Below are 26,930 nucleotides of genomic sequence, written 5' to 3' on the forward strand. Positions count from 1 at the left end.
CTCCTCCTTTATTCACATCCCCACCCCTTCCCCCTGCTCCCCCCTCCTTCTTACTGCAGATGTCTATACCCTATTGAGTATATTTACTGTTTCCTCTCCTAGCCATCTCTGATGAGAGCAGTTTCCCTCATTCCCCCTTGCCTCCCCCCTTCCATATCATTGCAATAACTCATTGTAATAAAAAAAATCTTATGTGAAATATCTTGGACTATTCCCCCCTCTCCTTTTTCTTTCTCCCATTCCACTTCCCTTTTTTTCTATTGACTCCATTTTTACACCATATTTTATCCTCGAATTCAGCTTTCTCCTGTGCTTCAACTATAAAAGCTCTCTCTACCTGCTCTATTAACTGAGAAGGTTCATATGAGTATTATCAATGTCATTTTTCTATGCAGGAATACCTGAAGTTCATCCTCATTAAGTCCCTCATATTTCCCCCCTCTCCTCCAATCTCCATGCTTCACCTGAGTCCTGTATCTGAGGATCAAACCTTCTGTTCAGCTCTGGCCATTCCAAAAGGAACATTTAAAATTCCCCTGGTTCATTGAAATTCCATCTTTTTCCCTGGAAGGAGACATTCAGCCTTGCTGGGTAGTTCATTCTTGGCTGCATTCTAAGCTCTCTTGCCTTCTGGTATATTGTATTCCAAGCCCTAAGAGCTTCCAATGTAGCTGCTGCTAAGTCCTGTGTGATCCTGACTGCAGCTCCATGATATTTGAACTGTGCCCTTCTGGCTGCTTGTAATATTTTCTCTTTGACTTGGGAGTTCTGGAACTTGGCTATAATATTCCTAGGGGTTGGTTCTTTGGGATCTCTTTCTCTGGGGGATTGGTGGATTCTCTCCATTTCTATTTTGCCCTCTGCTTCTAGAGTATCAGGACAATTTTCCTGTAGTAATTCTTTGAAAATGATGGCAAGGCTCTTTTCCTGATCATGACTTTCAGGTATTCCAATAATTTTTAAATTATCTTTCCTAAGTCTGTTTTCCATATCAGTTGTTTTTTCAATGAGATATTTCACATTTTCTTCTAATTTTTCATTTTTTTGTTTTGAAGTATTGATTCCTGATTTCTGTTAAATTCATCAATCTCCCTGAATTCTATTCTTTGTCTGAAGGATTTGTTCTCCTCAGAGAGTTTTCTTATCTCTTTTTCCATCTGGCCAATTTTGTTTTTAAAGCATTCTTCTCCTCAATAACTTTTTGAACTGTTTTATCCATTTGACCTAAGCTGGTTTTTAGCATGCTATTTTCTTCAGCATTTTTTTGGATTTCCTTGACTAAGCTGCTGACTTCATTTTCATGTTTTTCCTGCATCTCTCTTCTTTCTTTTCCCAGTTTTTCTTCCAACTCCCTCATTTGATTTTCAAAGTCTTTTTGAGCTCTGTCATAGCCTGAGCCCAATTTCTGTTTTTCTTGGAGTCTTTATATGCAGGAGCTTGTGCTTCCTCATCTTCAGACTGAGTATTTTGGTTCTTCTTGGGCTCATTTGCAAAATATTTCTCAATAGTCTTCTTTTTGTTTCTCTGCTTGCTCATTTTCCCAGCCTGGGCTTGGTTTGGGGTGTTTCTTGAGCTTTTGGGACACTGCCACAAGGGTCTCAGTGTGTGAGGCTCTGTCCTCCCTCCTGGTCTGTGAATGACCATAAGCACCCCCCTCTGCCAAGGGGCTGAGGTGGGGGGGGGCCCTGCTGTTCTATTGGGGGGCCTAGACTGCTATCAGGATCTGAATGTGGTCAGAGCCCCAGAGTCCTATTCCAGGGGCAGAGGACAGAGCTTTGCAGTCTCTCTCTCTTCACTCCCCTCCCTCAGCTCAATGGGCTCATGCCCTGGGGGCTTCTGCTTACCAGCTCCACCTGCTTCTGTTTCCTGGATCAGGGCTGGGGAAAGACCATGCTGCTTGCTGTGTGCTCTGAGGGCTGGGCTCCATGTGCTCACTCTGGCAGAGGTCCCCTGCTGTTCCCCCACTTTGTGCTGGTGCTCCTCGGGGTGCAGCTCAGGAGACTCCCCCGCTGCTGTGAGCTGAGACTCCCAGTACCCTGGGGCTGCCTCTGGGAGGCTGAAGTTCTTTCGCTCTGGCGGGCCACCCCTCTGGTTGGCCGCCCCTCCGATCCCGGAGAGCAGAGCCTTTCTGCTCTTTTCCAGGTTACCTTGAGTAGGAAAACTGCCTCACTGGGACCCTTTGAGGGTTCTGTCTCTCGAAAGTTTAGTTAGAGTCCTTAGCTGATAAATTTTATTAGAGAGCTCCTAAGACTCCATCCCTTCTTGTCGCCATCTTGGCTCCGCCCCCCCCTGGAGTGAGTTTCTTCATCTGAGAGTTCTAGTCTCTAACTTGACCAGTCTGTAGTCTCAATCATCATTTTTCCAATTAGAATAAAAGCTCCTTGAAGACAGGATACATGTTTTTAAACATCTTTGTAACCTATTTAAATTAAAGTTAACCAATTATTCATAATTAAGGTTTAATTAAAAGCTCTCAGTTTAGAAATATGTGATTACTTCCTTTAATTCCTCTAGACAGGTAGTATTTCTTATCTCTTAAAGACAATTTCCCCATAGCTTTCACTATGAAGCCTAACTACTTGAATATTCCAGATATACTTTTTCTAGGTCTAGGTCAATAAGTCCTTAAAACTGTATAGTCCTGGAAGAATATCTAACTAGTAACTTAACTTAAATCAATACATTAATTTTTAACATATTTTAAAAACATTTTTATTCTGAATTTTAACATTAAAAAAGGAGCATTTCCATATATCTAGAACAAGATTCTATGATACTGTGCATTTCCATTTCATATGATTTGTTTTTTTTTAAAAAGTAAATAAGTTCTATATATTACTTTCAAAATGGTTATTTGTTCTTCCTTCTTAATGTTGTTCTAATTTCTTCTGAATGTTAAAAGAATATTTCAATGGTACTATTTTTCAAGGTATGATTATTATACCTCTGCTTCCCCATTAAAAACCAAGAGAAATTAAAAAACTCTGTTTTTCATTTTTTTTTCTTATTTAATTTCCTCATTACCCTTTGAAGACACTAAAGGTCTTGCTTCTTCTTTCTCTTTAAAATGTTAGCACTATATCATCATGTACCCCTTTGTGCAAATAAATCTATCTTGTCTCTTGAATTTTACTTTAAAGTTCCAACAAAGAATTTTTTATTTAAAAATAAACTGACTTCAAGTTCTCTCACTAGTCCACAAAAGGTTGTTTCCCCTACCCCTACCTTTATATTCAGGTTCACAGGGTTAGTTAGTTTCTCTGGGATGCAAATCCATCACTTTTGCCTTTTGAAATATCATAGTCTTAGGGATTGAGAGATTCTGATTGTGCCTTCCTGGAAGAAGCAGCAGGGGACAACCAATGTGGTGTCAGAGCATTGAGACCAGGCATACATATCATATAAAGTATTTTAAGGCAAAGAAAATTGGCAGAAATATCTTTTCTTAGGGATCTTTATGATCAGAAAGATCTTTAAGGTTGATGGAGTCTTAAGTATTGTAATGTTGGGACTGGAGTTCTGTGAAAGTTATATTCCCTGATTATATAAGGAACTTATATAGAAGGACGAAATGTTGGACTTAAATCAGGGAGACCCGAGTTGAAATTCTGCCTCTAAAGCTAACTTGGGCAGGTCAATTAACCTCTCTGAGCCTTAGTTTCTTCACTTTGAAAATGGGGATTAATACTATTTGCAGCATCTGTCTCACAAGGTTGTTGTGAGGTAGAAATGAAATAATACAAGGAATAAATTTAATTATCATTATTTTTGCTATTGTTTTCCAAATGACAGTCTAGTGGAAAGAGCACAGGGTCCTAAGAATTTGAAGCATCTTATCCTTTTTCTGCCACTAGAGTTAATTATACAAAATAAAACCATTTAAGTTTACTACTTTAAATACAATTCTGGGGAACCTATTAGGAAATGGGAGGGGCAGCTTTCTCATCCCGTATGACTTGGCAATGTGTAGATTCTAGGAACAGTTTCCTAGTTATTGAAGCAATCTGATTAGCCAGCAGTTTCACCACCACTCAAAATATATGAACTCAATAAAAATCAGGCTAAGAATGTCTGTTATGTTTTGCAAGGACTTGTTTGCCTGGATTACTCTTTTTATTGGCATGATCACAGTGATTAAAATTCCAGCAGATTTTGAAATAGTACTGTCAACCATATTATGGCAGGAAAAGGATTTTATTAAGAAGATATATTTAGTAGTTATGTCTAGAATTCAGATAAGCCTTGCAGACGCAAATCTATCTGTGACTGGTGGCAAGGACTGGCAGAAAGTGGACTGCTTTCAGAGTCCCTGCTCCAAACACAAAAAGTAGGTAACATCTGATGACATAGAAGAAATCATGTGGAAAATGCCCTTGTATTTGACAAATTCTAAAAATGTAACTTTTATCAGTTTCTTATTTTCTGGTTTAAATCTAAGCACTCAACAAGAGCATTCAAAATTCAGTTTAGAGTTTTATAAATAACATAAATGCTCTCAGCTTTAAAAATTGTAGATATGGGGGACAGCTAGGTGGTACAGTGAATACAGCACCAGCCCTGGAATCAGGAGGATCCAAATTCAAATCCAGCCTCAGACACTTAATAATTACCTATCTGTGTGAGCTTGGGCAAGTCACTTAACCCTACTACCTTACAAAAAACCCTAAAAAACCCCAAAAATTACAGATATGAAAAACAATATGTTCCCCAGGTAGAAAAAAGTTTGAGTGAGAATCACTGCTCAGTATTTTTATAGGATTAAAGGAGCACAGATTTAGAGGCATGGGCCTCAGAATTCATCTAGTCCGAGGTTTCCCAGTACATCCAGGGCCTTTTCCAGTCCTTCTCAATACCTGGATCCTGGACCCAGACTGGAGAAGAAAGTAAGGGTGGTGGCTTTGCCTAGCCCTCCCTCAATTAAATCCAATTCACTTACATATCATGGTATCACCTTTCTGATGTCACAGTCTTCAAGAATGAAGGATAATCAGGGTGAAGCCAAGATGGTAGCAAGAGAACAGCCTCTCTTAGGTGCTCTCTGCAAAATAGTTCAAAAACTTTAAAATTATGACTCTAAATTGTTCGAGAGGCAGAACCCACAGAAAGATCCAGTGGGGCAATTCTCCAGCCAAAAGCAACCTGGAAAATAGTGGGAAGACTCTGTTCCATGGGGTTGGAGGGGCCAGAGCAAAGGAGCTTCAGCCTTCCGGGAACAGCCCCAGAGCACCTAGGACCCTGTGAGCCCCAGCTCCTGGCAGCAGAAGCAGTTTCCTGACCTTCCACCCCAGGGAACAACAAGCACAACTTGGAAGATCAGCTGGGAAACCTCTGCCACAGTGAGCACAAAGCCCAGGCCAATGTGGCCCTCCTCAGCACTGCCATGGCACTCAACACAGCCCAGATCCCAGGAAATGGAAGCAGGGCTGTGAAGCCGGCCAGCAGGAGCCCCCCCCCCCCCCCAGCAGCTGCTCCCTGATTGCTCAGCCCACGGAAGGGAGTGGAGAGAGACTGCCGATGTCTGTCCTCTGTCCCTGTGACAGGACTCTGGGGCTTTGATCACATTCAGACCCTGATTGCAGTCTGGGGCCCCAGAGGGGTGAGCTTGTGGCCATTCAACAGACCAGAAGAGTAGTCAGGGCCTCACATACTGAGGTCCTTGTGGGAGTGTCCCAAAAATACTCAAAAGCTCAGGAAGTATCCCCAAACCAGGCAAAGGCGGGGGAAATGAATAAACAGCAACAAATAAATAAATAAATAAATAAATAAATAAGGAACCTGACCATAGAAGACCAAAATGCACATTCTGAAGATGAGAAAGTCCAAGCTTCAGCATCTAAAGACTTCAAGAAATATAGAAATTGGGCTCAGGCTATGACAGAGCTCAAAAATATTTTGAAAATCAAGTAAGGGAGATAGAAGAAAAATTGGGTAAAGAAATGAGAGAGATGCAGGAAAAACGAGAAAATGAAGTCCGCAGCTTTGTCAAGAAAATCCAAAAAAATGCTGAAGAAAATCACATATTAAAAATCAGTTTAGGTCAAATGAATAAAACAGTTCAAAAAGTTATTGAGAAGAATGCTTTAAAAAGAAGAATTGGTCAGAGGGAAAAGGAGATAAGAAAGCTCTCTGAGGAAAACAAATCCTTCAGATGTAGAATGGAAGCTGATGACTTTGCAAGAAATCAAGACACCAAAAGAATGAAAAACTAGAAGAAAATATCTAATACCTCATTGACAAAACAACTAATCTGGAAAAACAGATCCAGAAAAGATAAATTAATTATTGGTCTACTTGAAAGTCATGATCAAGGGGGTGGCTAGGTGGTGCAGTGGAGAGAGCACCAGCCCTGGAGTCAGGAGTACCTGAGTTTTAATCCAGCCTCAAACACTTAATAATTACCTAGCTGTGTGGCCTTGGGCAAGCCACTTAACTCCATTGCCTTGCAAAAAAAAAAAGAGAGAGAGAGAGAGAGAGAGAAAAGAAAAGAAAAGAAAGTCATGATCAGGAAAAGAGCCTTGATCTCATTTTTAAAGAATTTCTACAGGAAAATTGCCCTAATATCCTAGAAACAGAGGGTTAAATAGAATTGGGAGAATCCACCAATCTCCTCTGGAAAGAGATCCAACCCTCCCCCCCAACCTCCAGGAATATTATAGCCAAATTCTAGAACTCCCAAGTTAAAGAGAAAATATTACAAGCAGCCAGAAGGATACAATTCAAATATCGTGGAGCTACAGTCAGGATTACCGAGGACTTAGCATCATCCACATTAAGGACTCGTAGGGGTTGGAATAAAATATTCTGGAAGGCAAAAGAGCTTGGAATGCAACCAAGAATCAACTACCTAGCAAAACTGAACATCCTCTTCCAAGGGGAAAAGATGGACTTCCAGTGAAACAGGGGAATTTCAAATGTTCCTGTTGAAATGACCAGAGCTGAACAGAAAATGTGATCTTCAAGTACAGGACTCAGGTGAACATAGAGAGAGAGAGAGTAGATAAGAAGGGTAAATTATGAGGGACTTAGTGATGATGAATTGCATGTATTCTTGCATGGAAAGATGATACTGATAATACTCATATGAACCTTCTCATTGAATAAAGTAGATAGAAGGAACTTTTATAGATGAGACACAGGAGAGAGCTGAATTCGAAGCTATAATATATTGTAAAAATGGAGGCAATGGGTGAAAGGGAAATGTACTGGGAAAGGAGAGGTAGAACAGGCTAAGAGATCTAATGTAAAAGATATTTCATGTAGCTTTTGCAATTGCATGGAAAGCGGAAAGGTGAGGGGAAATGAGGGAGCCTTCATCTCATTGGAAATGGCTCGAAGAGGAAACAGCATACACACTCAATAAGATATAGACATCTAGAAAAAAAAGGAGGGAAGGGGGACAGGGGGAGGTGAGGGGGGGATGTAGGTGATGTAGGAGAGGATAGATCATAGGAGAGGATAGTCAGATATAATACATTTTCTCTTTTTTACTTTTTGCATTTACATTTTTACTTTTGGTCTGGGACCACAGGGCCAGGTGGTTGCTGTGTCTCTGGGGGGGGGGTGTAGAATGTAGGTTTGGGACCTCTTGGCCCCAGGGCTGGTGCTCTGTCCACTGCACCACTCAGCTGCTCCAGAGCACATTTTAGAAGAAGGACAGAGTGAAAAGAGAGAGCAAATATAATATGGTAGTGGGGAGGAATGGATGGAGGGAATTACAATCAGCAACAGCAACTGTGGAAAAATATAGAAGTAACTTCTATGATGGACTTATGATAAAGAATGTGATCCACCTGAGACAGAGCTGATGGTATCAGAACACAGACTCTCATGAGTTTTTAAATTTTTGTGGGGGAGGGGGAATTATGTTTGCTCTTAAACAAGAATAATTTAGTAATGTGTAAATAAATTAAAGAAATTTTTTTTAAAAAGTGCTATTAAAGACCTGGACTTAGATGCCACCCAGAGTTCAAAGTCTATATTTGGTTCTTCCTATCTTATACAAATATATTTTTAAAATTTATTTTTGTTAAATATTTCTCAATGACATGTAAAAAAATTACAATCTCTCTTTTGAAATTGAGGTCCTAATTCTCTCCTTTCATCCTCTTTTTCTCTCTTTCATTGGAAAGGCAAGCAATTTGATATTGATTATGCATGTTGAAGGCATGCAAAATTTATTTTTGTATTAACTATGAAGTAAATGAAAACAATAAATGAAAATAAAAAACTGATGCCCCCAAAGAAGTAAAGATACTTGTCAAAGCTCACAGAGGTGAATGGGGTAGTATTTCAACCCAAGTCCTCTGATTTCAAATCATTTATTCAAAGTCAATAATTTATAGGAAGGATGGGGGTAAAATGTCCATGTAGAAGGTAGTGAACTGTTATTATAAATATATATATATATATGTGTGTGTGTGTGTGTGTGTGTGTGTGTGTGTGTGTGTGTGTATGATTTGCAGATCTCTCTGTATGATAAAAATGACAGCTTTTCAAATTATTTTAGTAGAGACCAAAATTAAAAGGAAAAAGGAACATAGATTAATTATGCAATAAAATCTAGGATATCCAGTTCTTGCCTCACACTAAGAGTACGTCAGGTTGAGGGTACATTCACTTACAAACATCCCTGATGTGAATGCTATATAAAGAATTCTTGCACTTCCAAAATCTTCAGTTTCATTTGTCTAAGTAGGGAAGAGCAGGCAACTGAATGATAACAAAGTATTTTTGTCAATGTTTTGAGGAAGTAAGAATAAGATTGAGCAACTATCTCATCATATTTCCTAAACAGATTGTAGTCTCCAATGAACTGCATTATTACTGATGTAATTACTGATTACATATTACTTATATCCTGAACCATATTAATTCATGTTTTTCTCTAGGCAAGATACATGGTAGTTTAATTATTTTCTTCACTTGACATACATCCAACAGAGCCACAATATGTTGAAACAGATGGAAGGCAGGGAAAGGTATGATTTCTAGTCTCTTGGTAATATGAGTATTCATATTAAAAATATCAACTGCTTGGAGCCATTGGACTCCAGATGCTTCCCTTTTCAATGCTACCATTAAAAATGTCTCTAGTAGCTAACGTCTTGTAACATTCTTGATATAGAAAACACATCATATAACAAGAATTCATTTAATCATTCAATGAGCATTTATTGAATGTCTACTTTGAGCATAGGTAAATTCTTTTTTTTTTGGCTGAAAGATTTTATTTATTTTGAGTTTTACAAATTTATCCCTCTTCTTGCTTCCCTTCCCCACCCCACACAGAAGGCACTAAAATATCCTGTTCAAGAGCACACATAACACCCCCTCCCCCACAAAAATATAGAACCCCATGAAAAAGAAAACAAAAGAAAGAGAAAAAAATGTGTTTCAGTCTGTGTTCTGATACCATCAGCTCTGTCTCAGGTGGGCCACATTCTTTATCATAAGTCCATCACAGAAGTAACTTCCCTATTTTTCCCCAGTTGCTGTTGCTGATTGTAATTCCCTCTATCCATTCCTGCCTATGACCAGGTATTATATTTTCTCTCTCTCCTTTCACTCTGTCCCTCTTCTAAAATGTGCTGTAGGGTAGCTGAGTGGCACAGCAAGACTGATCGCTGTCCCTGGGGCCAAGAAGTCCTGAGCCCAAGTAACACCCCAGAGATCCAGCAACCACCCAGCCCAGTGGTCCTGGACAGGTCACCCAATCCTAACACCTTGCAAAAAAAGTAAAAAAGAAAATGTGTTATATCTGACTATTCTCTCCTACGATCTACTCTCTCTCCTATCACCTGCATCCCCTCCCTTCCCCCTGTCCCTCTTCTCTCTTTTTTACTCTAGATGTCTATACCCTATTGAGTATGTAGAGCATAGGTAAATCCTAAGGGGTAGCTAGGTGGCACAGTGAATAAAATGCTGGGCCTGGAGTCAGGAAAACCTGAGTCCATATCTAGTCTCAGATTTACTACCTATGTGATGCTCAACAAGTTACTTAACTCAATTTATCTCAGTTTTTTCCCATCTGCAAAATGAGGAAATGGCAAAACACTCTAGTGTCTTTATCAAGAAAACCCTAAATGGGGTCATAAAGTGTCAGACATTGCAAAGATTGAAGAACAATAAAGATTTAAAAGCTCCATATTCTCTAATCTTGAAAATCTGATAGTTTTTTTTTTTAAATCTGACAGTTTTGCTTAGGAGCTAAGATATCTATCTATCTATCTATCTATCTATCTATCTATCTATCTATCTATCTATCTATCTGAAATGATGATCATGGAACAAGTCTAATTCAATCCTAAGTAATAAGGTTGCATTTAAGGCAGATTTGAATTCAGGATATATGTTGACCAGGCAAGAATTATTTAAGTCTTTATTACCTCTGACCTGATTATTGCAATTGATACTAACTGGTTTCCTAAATTTCAAATTCCTCTCCAAACCACCTAGGATACCACACCATATTATAATATTTAGGGAAAAACCAAACAAACCAAAAAACACAATACCTAACCAACTTAACCACTAATTAAAAAGACGGTCTTAACTTCTGTGGTCCTTTCTCAATATTATAGAAAAAAAAAGAACTCTGGGATGATGATGATGATAGCAACAATAGTGTTTAAGGTTTATAAAGCCCTTTACAAATATCTAATTTTATTGTGGAAGATAAGGGCAAGTGCTATCCTCATTTTACAGACAAGAAGAATGAGACAGAGATTGTGACTTGCCCAGGTTAACAAAGATGTATTTAAGGCAGATTATTTCTGACTCCAGAAATACTCTATCCATTTTTTTCCATCAGCTGTCATAGGTAGAATAAAAATCCTGTCTTCTTTTCAGTTTTCTCTCTCTTATCAGCTATTTAATTTTTTTTTTAGATGCAGGGAGGATTTCTGTATAATACTTATTTGTGTCTCTAGCCTTCTGGTCTTATATCAGTGATCACTTCTGTGAAAATATTCTGAAATCTGTGTCTTTAATTTTCTACTTTTCCATCTACTTTTTGATCATCCCATCAGGATGTCATACTTCAAATCTAACATATTTAAAACAGTATTCCTCAGCTTTCTTCCCCTCAATATGCCCCTCACGTGCCATATAGCACCAATTTCCCCCAGTATCCTCTTCCTTTCCTCTCTCAGAGAGCCATGTCATATAACAAAGGGTATTTTTTTAAAAGCAAAGCTATAGAAAGGATCTGATTTACACCATATCTTTTTCAGTCCTATTTCATATAACTGTCTCTCAGGCATTCTGTTTTGCCCAACTGGTCTACTTACTGTTTTTCTTATTTGATGGTTCAGTTCTTTCCTCTGGGCTTCTGTCCAGGTTGCCTACCCCATTCTCTGTCCCTGATATCCCCATACAAGGTTCTATACAAGATTCACAAGGGCCAGTCACTTCACCTAGAGGAAGCTTATTCTTACCTTCCCAGTTGCTTTCATTTTCTGTGTATAGGGAATGGCAAGCACCTCAAAGGCAAGGACTCCTGTTTTTGTCATTTCATCCTGAGCACTTGTCATGCACTTGTCACTGAATGCAGCACCACTACTCAGTTCACTTCATAGATCTTTTCTAGCATTTAGATAAGAAAGCAGGTAATTCCTTTATTATATTACTGATCTCTCTGTAGGATCTAAAAAGGCCAGAAGATTTCCCTCATGCAAAGCTTGGGATGCTATAATAGGCAGAAGTCTGTGACAAAGCATATTTTTTTTGGATAATCTATGAAAATAGGATATTAGAAAAATAATAAAATAAATGAGATATCAGAGAGAATGCTTATATAGTTAAGGGAAAAATTTCTAGCATTTTACGAGCACCTATTTTCAATAAAAGGATGATATGCTAATTAGAAATAATTTTTACATACAAACATGAGAAATTGAGCTGGACCCCTAGTATTCAGTCTTATTTGGAATATAATTTTCCTTCCTTAACAATCACTATTAATTTACCTAAGATCTCTGTGTATAGAACTATTTTCATCTTCAGTCTGTATATTATCTTGTAGAAAACAATTTCTATTTATTTATTTATTACTGCTCTGTAGCAGATGAGAAATAGTGAAAAATAAACTTAATGTAAGTATGTCTTTAGTCACACAAAATTAGATGAGGTCACCTTTATATTGTAATGAAGAGTACTGTTCCCCTGTCAAATGCTGTGAGAACCTCCAGGTCATACTGAGGCTCTGGGGGGAAGGTTTTGGAAGAGCAAGGAAAAAACTAAAGTGCATTGTAATCAACTTTTTTATTTTTGCAAAAATTACAACCATTAAATATTAATGCTTAATAATGAAAAGACATAGAAATGGAAACTCTAGAGTAAGCCTTATGAAAATTAGAAAAAAAATACTTTCCTCTTAGAGGACAGTAATTTTTTTGTCTTAAACCTCTTCCTTCAGTTTCCAAGGGGTTGCTCCAAGTACTCAAATTCCAAAATTAGATGAAGTCCATGCTTGTCCATTTGTGCTTTTATATACTTCAATTACAACTCTACTTTCTTTTTTCCACCAATGAAAAACATCACAATTTTATTAGAATTCTTTGACCATTTTGAGTTGCCTCCTTTCCTAGTTCTATTGTGATTTTTTTACAGATTGGAGATCAAAGTTATAAGCAACAGCCCAGGTATTGCTGCATCAAATACAAGGTTGCTTGTTAAAGCAGTTCCTAAAAATGATCTCTTCTTGATAACATCTTTTTAAGCCTTGTTGAAGTTAAGTTCTCTTTGTTATAATCTCTATTGGAGTAGGGATTATTTAATTCAATATATTTTGTACTGCCAGCATCTCTTATAGTACCTGTGACATAGTTGGTACTTATAAATACTTGATGACAGATTAACTGTATATACTATCTAATTTTTCAAATATTGTAGAAAAAAGATTTTAAAATAATTTAGAATTATTTTCTCCAGTTGGTTGAATCCATTCATTCATTAATTCATTCATGGATAAATAGTTATTAAGTACCTCAGCATACAAAGCATTTACTAGGTGATAAAGAAGATATTCAGTATGACTAAAAGAGTTACTGTTCTTATGTAACTAAAGGCGGACCAGGAAACAGCACAGAGACATCATTAATTGTGACATATTGTATATGGCACTATTATAAACTTCCAGAAGATAAGTGTATCAGATAGTTACAAAATAAAGTTATGTGGGGCCCAAGAGATAAAGTCAGAATTGACTGGGAAGAAAAAGTATGTCTTCATAGAAGTGACAGTAAGAGTTGGATTATAAAGGTTGGTGGGAATTCAATAGGAATAAGGAAAAGGAATAGACTTAAGGCAAAGAAGAGGCATGGGAAAGGATTGATTGTGGTTCCCAAATTGTTAAAATGAACTTATTTTGTTTGCGTAGTGACCAGGTTAAAAGGTTACAAATATGCCAAAAGACATTTATGGAACTAATATTTACCTTCTGAGACTTTAAATCCTCTGTAAGTGCCAGAACCTGTTGCTGAAGGGCCCCAACTTTATCCTGAACATGTTTTTCACATAGACCTTCAGCAGAGATATGGAAGTTATTGTTTTGTCTTTTAGTTTTCTGAAATAAATTTGCTGTCAGACCCAGCTTTTGTGTAGATTTTGAATATTCCTCTGATTCTTTTCCTGTTGAAGAGGGGAAATTTAGAAATTAGCAATATAATTAGGGAAACATTATAAGCAGAAATTATGTAATGGGGTTAAGGAAAGGTGAAAGATTACTTGAAATGCTAGACACTAAGAAAAAAAGGACTGAAGTAACTGGGATAATTTCATTTCCTCAGGGTTAAATCACAGTATTCTCATACATTAAAAGTTAAGTGAAAGATAGTAACCAGATATTCCCTATTTTCACTAAACACTCAACAAAAAGTTTCTTATTCTGAAAGGCTAAACTATTTTCATTAAGTCAAAAAAGTTAAAAAAAAAGTCTCAGACTATTTAAAAAAATTCTCCCATGCTCATACTAGTCTGTGCAGGGACACACACACACACACACACACACACACACACACACACACACACACACACACACAGTGAGTATATTTGCTTTGTATTTGCTTTGGACAGATGCGATAAGTTTCTTTATCTAATGATATATAAAGAGAAGAAGCTAGAAATGAGAAGAAAAAGGAGGGGAAGCTTGGAAAATCTGAGAAATGCAAAATCTGTAGACTCAACAAGAATTTTTGAAGTTTTGTAAAACTTCCTTGGGCAAGTCACTTAACCCCATTGCCTTGCAAACCTTCCTCCCCCAAAATGCAATCTCAGAGAGCCAAGTGGGTTGTCTAGATATGCCCTTTCACCTCTACTACTGTGTGTGATTAAAATATATTCATAAGATGGGATAAAAACTCACTATTTGGGGGGCGGCTAGATGACACAGTGGATAGAGGACTGGTTGGAGTCAGGACTACCTGAGTTCAAATCTGGCCTCAGACACTTAATAATTACCTAACTGTCTGGCCTTGGGCAAGCCACTTAACCCAATTGCCTTGCAAAAAACAAACAAAAACTCACTATTTGGAAAAAATTGCTGGAAAATAGTATGACAGAAACTAGGTATAGACCAACATTTCACACATCTTACCATGGTAAGATCGAAATGGGTTCAGATTGAGACATAAAAAGGTGATACCAATTAAGAGAACAAGGAATAGTCTTATTTGTCAGATCTATAGAGAAGGGATGAGTTTATGACCAAATAAAAATTGAAATATTATGAATAATTTTGATAAAAGTAAAGCAGTCCAGAATAGAAAGAAAGCAGAAAGCTGGGAAACAATTTTCACAGTCAATATTTCTAATAAAGGACTCATTTCTAAAATCTATAGAGAATTGAATCAAATTTATAGGAACACAAATGATGAACTGTCAAAGGATATGAACAAGCAGTTTTCAGGTGAAGAAATAAAAGCTATCTATAATCATATGAAAAAATGTTCCAAGTCATTACTGATTAAAGATATACAAATTAAAACGACTCTGAGGTACCACCCCACACTTAATCATATTAACTGAGATGACAAAAAAGGAAAATGATTAATGTTGGAGAGAATGTGGGAAAACTGGGACACCAATGCTGGAGTTGTGAACTGAATCCAACCATTCCAGAGAGCAATTTGGAACTATGTCCAAAGGCAGCATAATGTTTGATTCAGCATTCCTACCACTAGGTCTAAATCCTAAAGAGATCATAAAAAAGAGGAAAAGACCCATATGTACAAAAATATTTATAGCAGCTGTTTTTGTAGTGACAGAGAATTCAAAACTGAGAGGATGTCCATCAGTTGGGGAAAGGGCTCAACAAGGTACATGAATGTGATGGAGGACTATTGTTTTGTAAGAAATTATGAGAGCCCAGACTTCAGAAAAGCTTGGAAAAACTTGCATGAACTGATGTTAAGTGAAGTGAGCAGAACCAGGAGAACACTGTACACATTAATGACAACACTGTGAGTTGGATCAACTATAATGGACAGTCCTTTCAACAGTTCAGTGGTCAAAGACAAACTTGAGGGAACTGTTATGGAAAATGATATCCATATTCAGAAAAAAACAAAATAAAACACTATGAAGTCTGAATGCAGAGGAAAGCATAATATGCTCACTGTAAAAAATTTCTTTATGATTTTTCTTTCTTTTTCATATTTTTCATACTAGTTCTAATTCTTCTTTCACAACATGACTAATATGGAAATATATTAAACACAATTGTACATGTGCAACTTTTACCAGATTGTTCACTATCATGGGGAGGGGAGAGGGAAGAAAGAGTGTAGAAAAATGTAGAACTCATATGGATGAATGTTGAAAACTAACTTTGAATGTAATTGGGGAAAAATAAAAATTAAAAAAAGGAAGAAATCATAAGTGGCTGAACTTCAAAAAAGTCTGAAAAGACTTGTAAAATTGGTGCTGAGAACCAAAAAAATATTATACACATTAATAACAATATTGTGAGCTGATCAACTTTGATGGATGGAGTTCCTCTCAGTAGTTCAGAAAGCTAGGACAACTCCAGGACACCTGCTACAGACAGTGCTCTCCACAGCCAGAGGAAGAAAAACCAAACCAAACCACCCCCCCAAAAAAAAACCCCTACAGAATCTGAATGAACACTTCATTCAGTTTTTAAAAATTTCTCTTATTTTTTTCTTTCCTATATCATGGTTTTCTTTCTTTTCCCTCATATAGAAAATGACTTATCTGTAAACATGATAAATACAGATGTGTATGTATAATATTAACCAGACTGCTGCTGAGGGGAGGTGGGTGGGAAGGGAGGGTGGAAGGAAAGTATGTAACTTAAAAATATGTATGTGCATGTGGATGAATATTGAAAAACTTCAATAATGTTTAATTGGAAGAATAAAATATTAATTAAAAAAATTGATGCTGAAAGAAGTAAGCAGACCCAGGAGAACATTGTACACATTAACAGCAACACAGTGAGATGATCAACTATGATGGATGCAGCTCCTCTTGGTGTTCAGTGATCAAGGACAAGCCTAAAAGACCTATTATGGAAAATGCCATCCACATCTAGAGAAAAACTATAGGGTCTAAATACAGAGCAAAGCACACTCCGTTGACTTTTTAAAACTGCTTTTATGATTTTTACTTTCTTTCTTATGTTTTTCCCCCCCTTAATTCTAATTCTTCCTTCATAATATGACTAATAAGGAAAAAATGATAAGCATGATTATATATGTACAATCTATATCAAACTGCTCACTGCCATGGGGAAGGGGTAGGGAAGGGAGAGTGGTAGAAAAATGTGAAACTCATAAGCTTGCAAAAGGATGAATGTTGAAAACTATATTTGCATGTAACTGGAAAAAAGAAAAAAAGAAATGTATAGGAACAAAAGAAAAAAATATATTTTTAGATCAATGTCCTAAATTAGACCAAAATTTTGTTTCTGCTATGGTACTTTAACCAATTAGTGTTTCATATGAAAGGGAGTTGTTATTCTCACTGACAGTGAGGGTCTTCATTTCTAGAATAAAAAGGCTGCACTAAATAATGTTTTTTTAGTTTTTTGTTTTGCAAGGCAAATGGGGTTAAGTGACTTGCCCAAGGCCACACAGCTAGGTAATTATTAAGTGTCTGAGGCCGGATTTGAACTCAGGTACTCCTGACTCCAGGGCCGGTGCTCTATTCACTGTGCCACCTAGCTGCCCTGCACTAAATAATTTGCACTAAATAACCTCTCAGTTCTGTGATACTACAGTCACCTTAAAAAATTTAATTTTTTAATTTTAGGTATCAAAGGTGTTCATTTTGTCTTCTGTGATCTTCTCTGTCCTTTGCTTCAAAATGAACTTTTCCCTTATCCATTGGAGTGAAAGGTACTTTCCTCTTTGATGCATTTCCATTCTAATGCAGGAGATAATATACAGGTATACAATACACACATAAAACAGATATAAAACAACTGAGGAAGACTGTCATGGCTAATCTTGGACTTGGAGAAGAGACTGAGGGCAATCTCTTCTTTCAGTAGACAAAAAGAGACTATGGATGTAGAATGTTGCATTCATTGTCACACATGATCATTTTGTTATCTGGTTTTGCTTAACTCTTTTTACTAAAAGGGAAGCTCATTCTTGATGCTACTCCCCAAATTGGCATTGCCCAAGAAATCTTCCTTTTCTGTTAGGAGGCTATATTGTTGGTGCATGCAAGAAAATTATTTCTTCCTTTCACAGACTTAATAGACTAAACTTCAGTTCTCTGATCATGTGGATAAAGATGTGACTACATCTTTTATGTACACTGGAAAGTATTCTTTTGTTCTACCACTACCCTGTTATTGCTATTTCTTGGATTGGAAAGGTACATAATCAATCAGGTGATCAATCCACAAGTATTTATTAGATTCTACTTTGTGCCAAGCACTCTGAAGAACTCTTCTTTCAGATCAAGCTTCAAGAAAGCTGTATGTGAGGATGCTATGAAATCAGGATGGAGATGTGACATGAACATCCAGTAACTTGTTATCTGCTTAATCATAGTCTTTTTTATATATAAACTGTTATTACAGAAACTGCTAGTAATCTCATTGAGAAAGGAATGAATCTAAACTCCCCTTGGATATCAGGAAGTGAATGAATCAATGCTTATAAAACACTATTAAGATCCTGAAAGCATTGAGATTTCTCCATGATGGCAGCAACGGAACCCATGTATCAAAATTTTTTCTGTGATTACTAGGACCTTTAACAACCTGCACAATGCTTGCTTTACCCCATCTCATGCTCCTAACCCAAAGTATCATATTTATTTGGAGTATAAAACTGTTATCCAAGGAAGCTAACCTTCTGGCCATGGGGAGTCTGAGGCTGGGAGGTACCTGAGCTTAGGAGTTCTGAGCTATAGTTTGGCTAGAGGTGTCCACACTAAGTCTGACACTAATGAAGGTAGTCTCTGGATAGGAGTGAACAGGTTCAAAGCAGAAAAGGAATAGGATAAAACTTCTGTGATCAGCAGTATTCTGGGAACCAAGAGCAGCCTCTGCACTTCCAGTCTGGGAAAAGAAGGGAGACTAAGCCTCACAAAAAATAAAGAAAGAACAGAAAAAGATAAACCAAACTCTCTTACCTCTACTGAAGATTCTCAGTAATTCACAGTTTGACTAATAAGTCATTAAATCCTTAGACTTGAGTAGATATATAAAAGTCATTTAGTCCATCTATTTTCAAATAAATTTCATTTTAAATCACCCTTCCCAGGAAAAGAGCACAATTTATGCTTTTCTTAAAAATATCCAAAAAAATGTAATTCACCTTGATGATACTTAAAAACATATTGAGAGGAAAGGGGAAGAAGGGAGAAAAATTTAGAACTCAAAATCTTAAAGAATGTTCAAAACTATGTATGTAATGGAAGAAAACAAAATTCTATTTAAAATAAAAAAATAACATATTGGGATCTTTTGAACAGAAATATTCTAGGAGATCTTGACAGAAAAAAATTTAGCTGTTTCGTAACTGATTTACCAACAAAACAAATCTTGAATTCCTCTCTAAGTGGACAATAGCTCCTGTTTTGTGTCCCCTGACCTCAATACAATGCTTGGGATACAATAAAGACTGAATAATTGTTTGTTGATGGATTGATTGTGGGTTCCCTTGCACTCACTATCAAATAATGCTGGTAAAGGTGGCAGTATTATTTGTAACCTAAATAGGTAAGAAATAGATACAAAAAAGAAAGCTATAGAGATGAGTACCAGAGAGTACTGGGTCTGCTTGTGGATATTGTTCCTCATTCTGATTCTCTCCAAGCTTCTGAGATTCATCCCCTTGGGAAACATGGCCATTTCCTCTGGACTGCTTATTGCTACAGATGTTAAGCACTGTGTTTCTGAAAACAAAACATTAACAAAAGGAAAGTGAAGTGAGTCTCAAATTTAACCATAATCCCTGAGCATAGGAATAAACAATGCAACATAGACAGTAGATATTCAAAAAATATTCTTAAAATGTATGAATAAAAAAAGGAAGTATTAATATAATATGGTACTCTTTTCTCCAATCAAGGGCCAATAATCTGGAGAAACAGTTACATTTAGTCAGTCAACAAACATGTACTAAGCACTTCCTACAGGAAAAGTACTGAGCAATGCACCAGGGATACAAAAAGGGGCAAAAAGAGTCCCTTGTTCTCAAGAAACTTAGTCTCACAGGGAAGACAACATACACAACTAGATAACTTTGGGAGAAGGCAAAGCACTAGCAGCTGAGGGAACTGGGAAGGGCCTCTGCAGAACGTGGCATTTGAGCCAAGTCTTGAAAGTGAGAGGTGCAGGTGAGGAATTTGAGCCTTACAGGCATGGGCACAACTAGTGTAAAGGGGCAGACAGTAAGGGGGCCAGAGCAGAGAAACCAGAGAACAAAGAGTATAGTGACATAAAAGGGATTAAAAGGGAAGTTTAAGGGCTGTAAAGTAAGAAGACTCAGGGTGTAAAAAGCTTTAAATACCAAAGAGAGGAGTTTCTATTTGATACTAGAGGTGATGGGGAGTCACTGGAACCCACTGAGTAAGGGTTAACATGGTCTGACAAATTCTTTGGTAGCTTACTGGATTGACTGGAAGGCATACTAATTGTCTGAATATAGGCAAATTGCGTAACTTCTTAATGATCAAGGAAACAAATACTTTAAATTAGGGATGAAAGGTCAAACTGCATCATTGCAGGCAAGATTTTCCATACCAGGATTTCCCTATATTGATGAAGCCACAGATCTGAATTCTCTTAAAAAAAGTTGTTTTTTATACTTTGCTACCTATGAGAAATAGCTAAATCATTTTAGTTACTATGGAATAGCAAAATAAAAACAATTGCTATATTAATGAAGGAGTGATGGATTTTTATTGGATAATACTGGGTTTGAATATCATGACTCATACTAACTAATGGTGAAATCCTGTGTAGATCACTTAAGTCCTATGGGCTGGAATTTCCTGTTGGTGTAATAATATCTATATCACTTACCTTTGGTGTTATTTGAGGTAAAGATGAGAGAAAGTAAACTGATTAAAGTACTATATATCTGCTATTGTTGTTAATAAATATTACAGCTATCTGAATAACTGAAGTGGCTTATTATTTTGATACAATAAGTAACTCCAAGAGCAAATTAAAGTCTAATCCCACTGAAATAAGGAGAAATGTAGGAAAATATGACTGTGCTAATAATATTTGTTAGATTGTATGAAAGGTATCTGAAAATGCTAATTAAATTCAAGAAAGTCACTAACTGTATATTTTTTCACCTAGTGCTATCACTACTACACTGTGGTCAAAGACTAAGGGAAAGATCTCATATGTTCAAAAATATTTATAGCAACATTTTTGTAGTAGCCAAGAAATGAAGAAATATAAAGAATTTAGAAAAAAAAGGCTTACATGAACTGATATGGAGAGAACAAATTTGCAGTGACCATTTGAACTTCAAAAGACTGAAGGTCATGTATATCTAATATATATTGAATAGAGAAGTGGTGGTCTATTATTTTTAGATATGGCTGTCATGTTGATTTATTTTGAAAAATGCCACCACACAACAGAAAATGTTGTGCACTGTGCAATTTGTCCTTGTCATCACGATACCATTAGGGACTGGCAATTTATGTAAGCACAGCTCTGGTGTCATTACAGAATCTCTGAGTTAGAAGGGTCCCTTCAACAGTTATCTAGTTCAATCTATAACTGAAGATAATTTCCCTTTTAAAACATCTCAGACATATCCCAATCCAGTATATGCCTAAAGACTTCCACTGCTGGGTATTCACCACTTCTAGGCAGACAGTTTCATTTTAGGACAGTTCTAATTTTAACGTAGGCAGGCATAAGAGCTAGAGAACCAGTCTTGGTATAAGAAAGACTTGGTTTCAAGTCTCTAGTTCAGTCTTCTGGAACAGAACACAGTAAATCAATTCCCTCTTCCATGAGGCCATGCCAAATATCTGATGATAGCTATAATGTTTTCTCCCTACTACTCCAATTCCCACCTTGTCTTCTTCAAGCTAAACAACAAGTTCTTTCTCTTGGTCCTTGGATGGCACAAAGTTGAGACCTTCTCTAATGAGCCTTTATTTTGGATTCTCTCCAGCTTATTGATATCATTTCTTGATGAACTGGTTCTTGAGGAAACTAGCCTGGGTGACAGTTGCTATTTACCTTTATATTCAAATCCTACCTCTGTGTGAACAAGGCTCAGTTTCTTTATCTCTAGAATGAGGAGCTGGACTACAAGCTCTCTGAAGTTCCTTCCAGTTTGTTAGCTATGCTCCTTTGAAATCTTCCTATAATAAAATATGCTTCAAGGCAGTTAGGTAGTGCTAAATCTGAAGTCAGGAAGACATGGGTTCAAATTCAGCTTCACTTTCTAGCTCTTTGTCCTGGAGAAAGTCATGTAGACTGTTTGCTTCAACTGTAAAATGGAAATAATGAAAGCACCCATTTTTTTTAGGGTTGCTGTGAGGATCAAAGGAGATAATATTTGTAAAGTGCTTAGTATAGCATCTGGGTCATCAAAGGAGTCAGAGAAATGCTTACTTCCTTCTGTAAGGGTTTCCACTCTATAATCATCAACAATGGCTGAGGAATCATAATTTCAAGTTTTTCAGTATCCTGGGATATGGTTTATCTAAGTTTAGGTGCTGTAACTCATTGAGAACATTTAGATGATTTCTGATATTTCCTCATTTTTTTGTTTTATATTTCCTTAAAGAACATTGTCCTTATTAACTTTGAACTCTGTGGGCATGAATGTATGATGTTCATGAATACATGAATGTTTACCTGGAAGTGTCTCTGTGTATGCATGCATATAGTAAGACTGATCAAGGTTATCAAATTACTGGTTCCTGGAGATATGGGCAGGGGCACAGAGTACTCGATTCTGTAAAGTCTTGAGTACTTTAGCCTTTATGTTCTTGGCCCAAATTTTCTATAATAAATGGCTTTAAGAAGAAGTGACAGTCTTATCTCCAAATATTTCCTTCCTTTTTTTGATCTGGGTAATAATTTTGTCAGTTCCACTTTTAAATTGTCTTACTGATATTTGCTGGAAACATCTGATGACATTAAATGAAACATCATTTTATACATAGCTATGAAAGAACATAAATAAATCATTAGACTACAGAGAAGGCCATACTGAGGAATGATTCACCAAAACATCTACACCAACAAAAGTTAGCAATTTAAATTAAAAATAAGACAAACTTTTAGAATAATGTAATAAAGAGGAAGATTAGGATTCCAGTTTTGTTTCTGTTGCTGTGTGCTACATTACCTTGGGCACATCATTTTAATCCATGTGAGCATTACATAATGATGTCTGTTTACTCTCCTGAGTTTTAGTCTTGAATATTCAGCTACCCCCTGGATGTCCCAAAGGAATCTCAAATTCAACAAGTTCAAGACAGAACTCCTCTGCTTTGATGACAGGGGATGTTAAATGAAAATTATTACCTAAATTTGAAATGGTCTGACTGTAGACATTAAATTTAAAAAAAATGGATGATTCGAAATGTAGTTGTTTATTTATTTTCTTAGTCTGAGGCTTTATTTAATAGAAACAACAATGCACAAAACAGATCATTCCTTTTCTTTTTGATGCCACTTAATATGTGGTATTGCTGACTGTGATTGAGGTGCTTTGTCCCCAGTGACTTTAGAAGAAATACTCAACAGTCTCTTCACAGTAAGACTGGCTGCATATGAGAAGCATTTCTAGCTCTGACCAAAAGAAAATTCCCCAAATAGCTGGGTGGCATGTGTTTTGTCCTCTTTTTGATTTTATAACCAATACCGGGCCTTTAATTAACTTTACACTCACTGACTCTTGGCTTGACCAAGTTCTCCTTGATCTTTGACACACCAATCTGGCTGGTGTCCAATGAACAACGGTTCCCTTCTTGATTATTTTGGGCTTTGAAAGGGCTCTGAGAGCACGCTTGTTGCCAGTCAAGGACAGAGCCAAGGGGAAAAGAGGGATCAGGAATCATGCACTTTTTCACTTCTTTGAAAGTCCATGATTTCATCTTTGTCAACATTACTTCCATTTGGAAGTAATTACTACTTATATTATTACTTAATAGGTGGTTTAATTAATGATGTAGATAAAATAAAATCACTTGGCAGCCCAACCCTTTGGTGATGAAAATCTTTACTAGTAAGTTAGACTGGTTGCACAATGAAAAGAACTCTGAACTTGGAGTCAGGAAGAAGTGAGTTCAAATCCAGAACCAACCAAGTTTAGAAGCTGTATGTTCTGAGCAATATGCTTAGCTTATGTCTATGTCTCTTTCCTTATTTGTAAAATGAGGTTAATAATAGAACTCATGTACAAGGAATAGTATGAAGATTACAGGAGATAGTATTTTTAAAGTGTTTTAAAAAACTTTAAAATGCTAAGTGCTATATTATAGTTGTGATCATCATAATCATTATTATTTTCAGCTGTTATTTCATTGCTAGGCCTCTATTCAAAGCCTTGCCATCTTGGTAGGAAGTCTGCCTGTAGTCTTTAAGAATAAAAGCTCGTCTTCAAACATACAAAAAATGTAAACCCAAGACTCAAATAGAATTTTTAGCTGTAGTAAAATATTTACTCCAATTTGCTGTTGTTATTCAGTTGTTTCAGTTGTGTTTGACTCTTTGTGACCCCATTTGGAGTCTTCTTATCAAAGATACTGAAGTGGTGGGTCATTTCCTTCTTCCATTGTTCTAAAAGTTATCAATTTGTTCATTCAGATAAATGTTTATTAAGAATCTATCATAGGCTTGATGCTATGGAGGACACAAAACAAACCAACATGAACTCTGACCTCATGGATCTTCTAGTTTAATAATGGAGTTAAAATGTATATGAATAAATACAAATAACTAGGTGGAATATTTAGGTAAAGTAAGAGAAGTAGAAAGAGTTTGGTATTTTTAGTAGAAGTTACTTCAGGTTAAGAAGGTTAATTGAAAACATCATTGGTGAAGATAGCATTGGACAAGATGGTTCGAAAGAAGTATAAGATAGAGTTGGAATGGATGAGACAATAATTCCAGGTGAAGGGAATCATGGGAGCAATGACACAAGAGTGGGAGATTGAAAGCTATGTTTAAGGAATGGCAGATGGTCAGCAAGCATTTATTAAGAAACTATGTGTGAGGTACTATAATTAGTACTGCTAGAACAAGGGGTGGGTAAATAGGAGGTAGTTCCTGATAAGGCTGAAAGAGCAAGCTAGAACTAAACTGTGGCAGATATAAATGCCAACCTAAGGAGTTGCTTAGCTTGAATGAATTGGCAAGGGAAGTGAGCAAAAGCAGGTAGCCAGTTAGAGGGTTAGTCTAAGAGTCAAGGTCAGAGATGATGAGGGCCCAAACTGGGTTGGTGGAGTAAAAATAAATAGAGGGAGGAATACTGAATTATTTCAGTTGTATGAACTAAAGTGAAAAGTGTTTGTCATTTAGGGAAAATAATAATTTTATACAATGCTTTAAAGTTTGCAAAGTTTTTTCACAGCTGTCTAAGTAGTAAAAGTATCATCATTTCCATTTTTAAAGATGAAGAAATAAGCTCTGAAAAATCAAATCAGGGGTGTTTTTAATCTGGAATCTATGAACTTGTTTTTTGATATTTTTCATAAATGTATTTCAATAATCAGTTTCATTTATATGTATATTATTTCATGCAAATAAAAACATTATTCAGAGAACAAAAAAGGTTAAAATCCTGGGTTAAGTGATTCCTTCATAGCTTCATGTCTTCTAAACTTCATAGCTAGTGTCTAAGGGACAAGCACAGTGCACTGGCCTGCCTTCTCACTCCAAAATTTGAATTCCATTCATTTTTATTTTTCTAATGCCTTATTTAATGCATTGCAGTTTTGATACTTTGTCTATTGAGACTTAGAAAAACTCTTTAACAAATGAAAGCAATAATAATAATAATAATAATAATAATAATAATAATGATAGATTTACATAGCACTATGCACTGGACACTACATGTTTTGATTACTTCATTTAACACTCCAACAATATTTTTATTGCCATTTTACAGATGAAGAGACTGAGGCAAACGGAGGTTATATAATTTGCCCAAGGTGACAGAGCTAGTAAACATCTGAGGAAAGGTTTGAATTCAGACTCTCCTGACTCCAGGTCAGTGCTCTCTCCATTGAACCACCAACTGCCATTGTAAAGCTCAGTTAACATAAACCTATAATGCCATTTTCTGCAGTATTAGAAGGTACCAACATATAGATTAGTTATCCCAATTCCCTAAACACTTACTGTATTTCAGTTCCTAAGTGTTTGAGGGAAATATTCTGGAGGGTGGTGGGCATCTCTGGAACAGGTTGAGAAGCAGCTGCTATGCCTACTAGTCCAGTTGGTGTTTTCACAGGGCAGAAAAATTCATCATTTTCTTCATGATCTAGTTCTAGAGGAAAAAAAAGAAAAGTGAAACAAATTGATTCAGTGTTATGGTGCTTCGAAAAACTTATGTTCAGAATCAAGTTGAATATTATTTGTTTTTGTCTGTCTTTCCTTTGAGAGGCTTTTCATCCACCTATTCTATTTTATTCACAAGACCAGAAATATGTTCTGCTCTCTAATAGTCCTCCAAAATGCTACCATCTCACAATAATGCTTCTTTCTTCAAAGTTTAGGTCATCAGATCATATCCCCTGATCCTCAGAATTATAGCCACAATTCTGACTTTAGTTTTCTTTTTTTGTTGTTTTTTTGCAAGGCAATGGGGTTAAGTGACTTGCCCAAGGTCACACAGTCAGGATTTGAATTCAAATACTAGACTCCAGGGCTGGTGCTGCCCTTAGTTTTCTTTTCTTCCTTAAAATAGCTGTCATTCTCCCATAATTGAATATTTATGGTAATTACATTTTGACCTAGCTACCCTCTTTTGAAGAGCTCTATCTCTACTCTATTACAGCTATACATTAACAGAGTCACTCTTTAGAACTGACCATTATATGGCATCATATGCTCCAAAATCCTGAATTCAAAAATTGCATATCCCTCTGCCACTCCAACTCCCTCACCCTAAACCCACTCCTTGCCTTCCTCATCATTTTAAGTCCATCTTCTTCCAGACTATCCTCTCTTTTCAATTCCCTTCTTCTCCCTTCACCTGAATCTGGCTTCACTTTAACCCCTTCCTTAGTCTTAATCTAATAGCTAACTACTTCAAAAATTCCCTAGCCATAAATTTAGCCTATACCATCCCTCTGACCTTCTTTGATTCCTATTCAGCTAATATTCAACTCTGGCTTATCCTCTTCATTTGATTTCTTAGATCTTGTTGCTCAGAGTGTTGCTAGAAAAGATCTCAAAATTGGCCCAATTTCATTTATTATAAATTTGTTAGTCAATCAATAATGTTTTTCTA

General features: G+C 36.6%; 1 protein-coding gene across 1 annotated transcript in view; it reads right to left on the bottom strand.

Moving 5' to 3' along the window:
* TBC1D2 (TBC1 domain family member 2) overlaps positions 1 to 26,930 on the bottom strand; it is a 78,132-nt gene that overhangs the window by 40,773 nt on the left and 10,429 nt on the right. Inside the window, exons 3-5 of the mRNA XM_074196773.1 lie at positions 25,817 to 25,964; positions 19,241 to 19,374; positions 13,436 to 13,629 (exon numbers count right to left, since the gene is read on the bottom strand). Coding sequence (XP_074052874.1) covers positions 13,436 to 13,629; positions 19,241 to 19,374; positions 25,817 to 25,964 — 476 coding nt within the window. The remainder of the gene's footprint in view (positions 1 to 13,435; positions 13,630 to 19,240; positions 19,375 to 25,816; positions 25,965 to 26,930) is intronic.

The sequence above is a fragment of the Macrotis lagotis genome, chromosome 8, assembly GCF_037893015.1.
Source record: "Macrotis lagotis isolate mMagLag1 chromosome 8, bilby.v1.9.chrom.fasta, whole genome shotgun sequence".
Classification (NCBI taxonomy): Eukaryota; Metazoa; Chordata; class Mammalia; order Peramelemorphia; family Peramelidae; genus Macrotis; species Macrotis lagotis.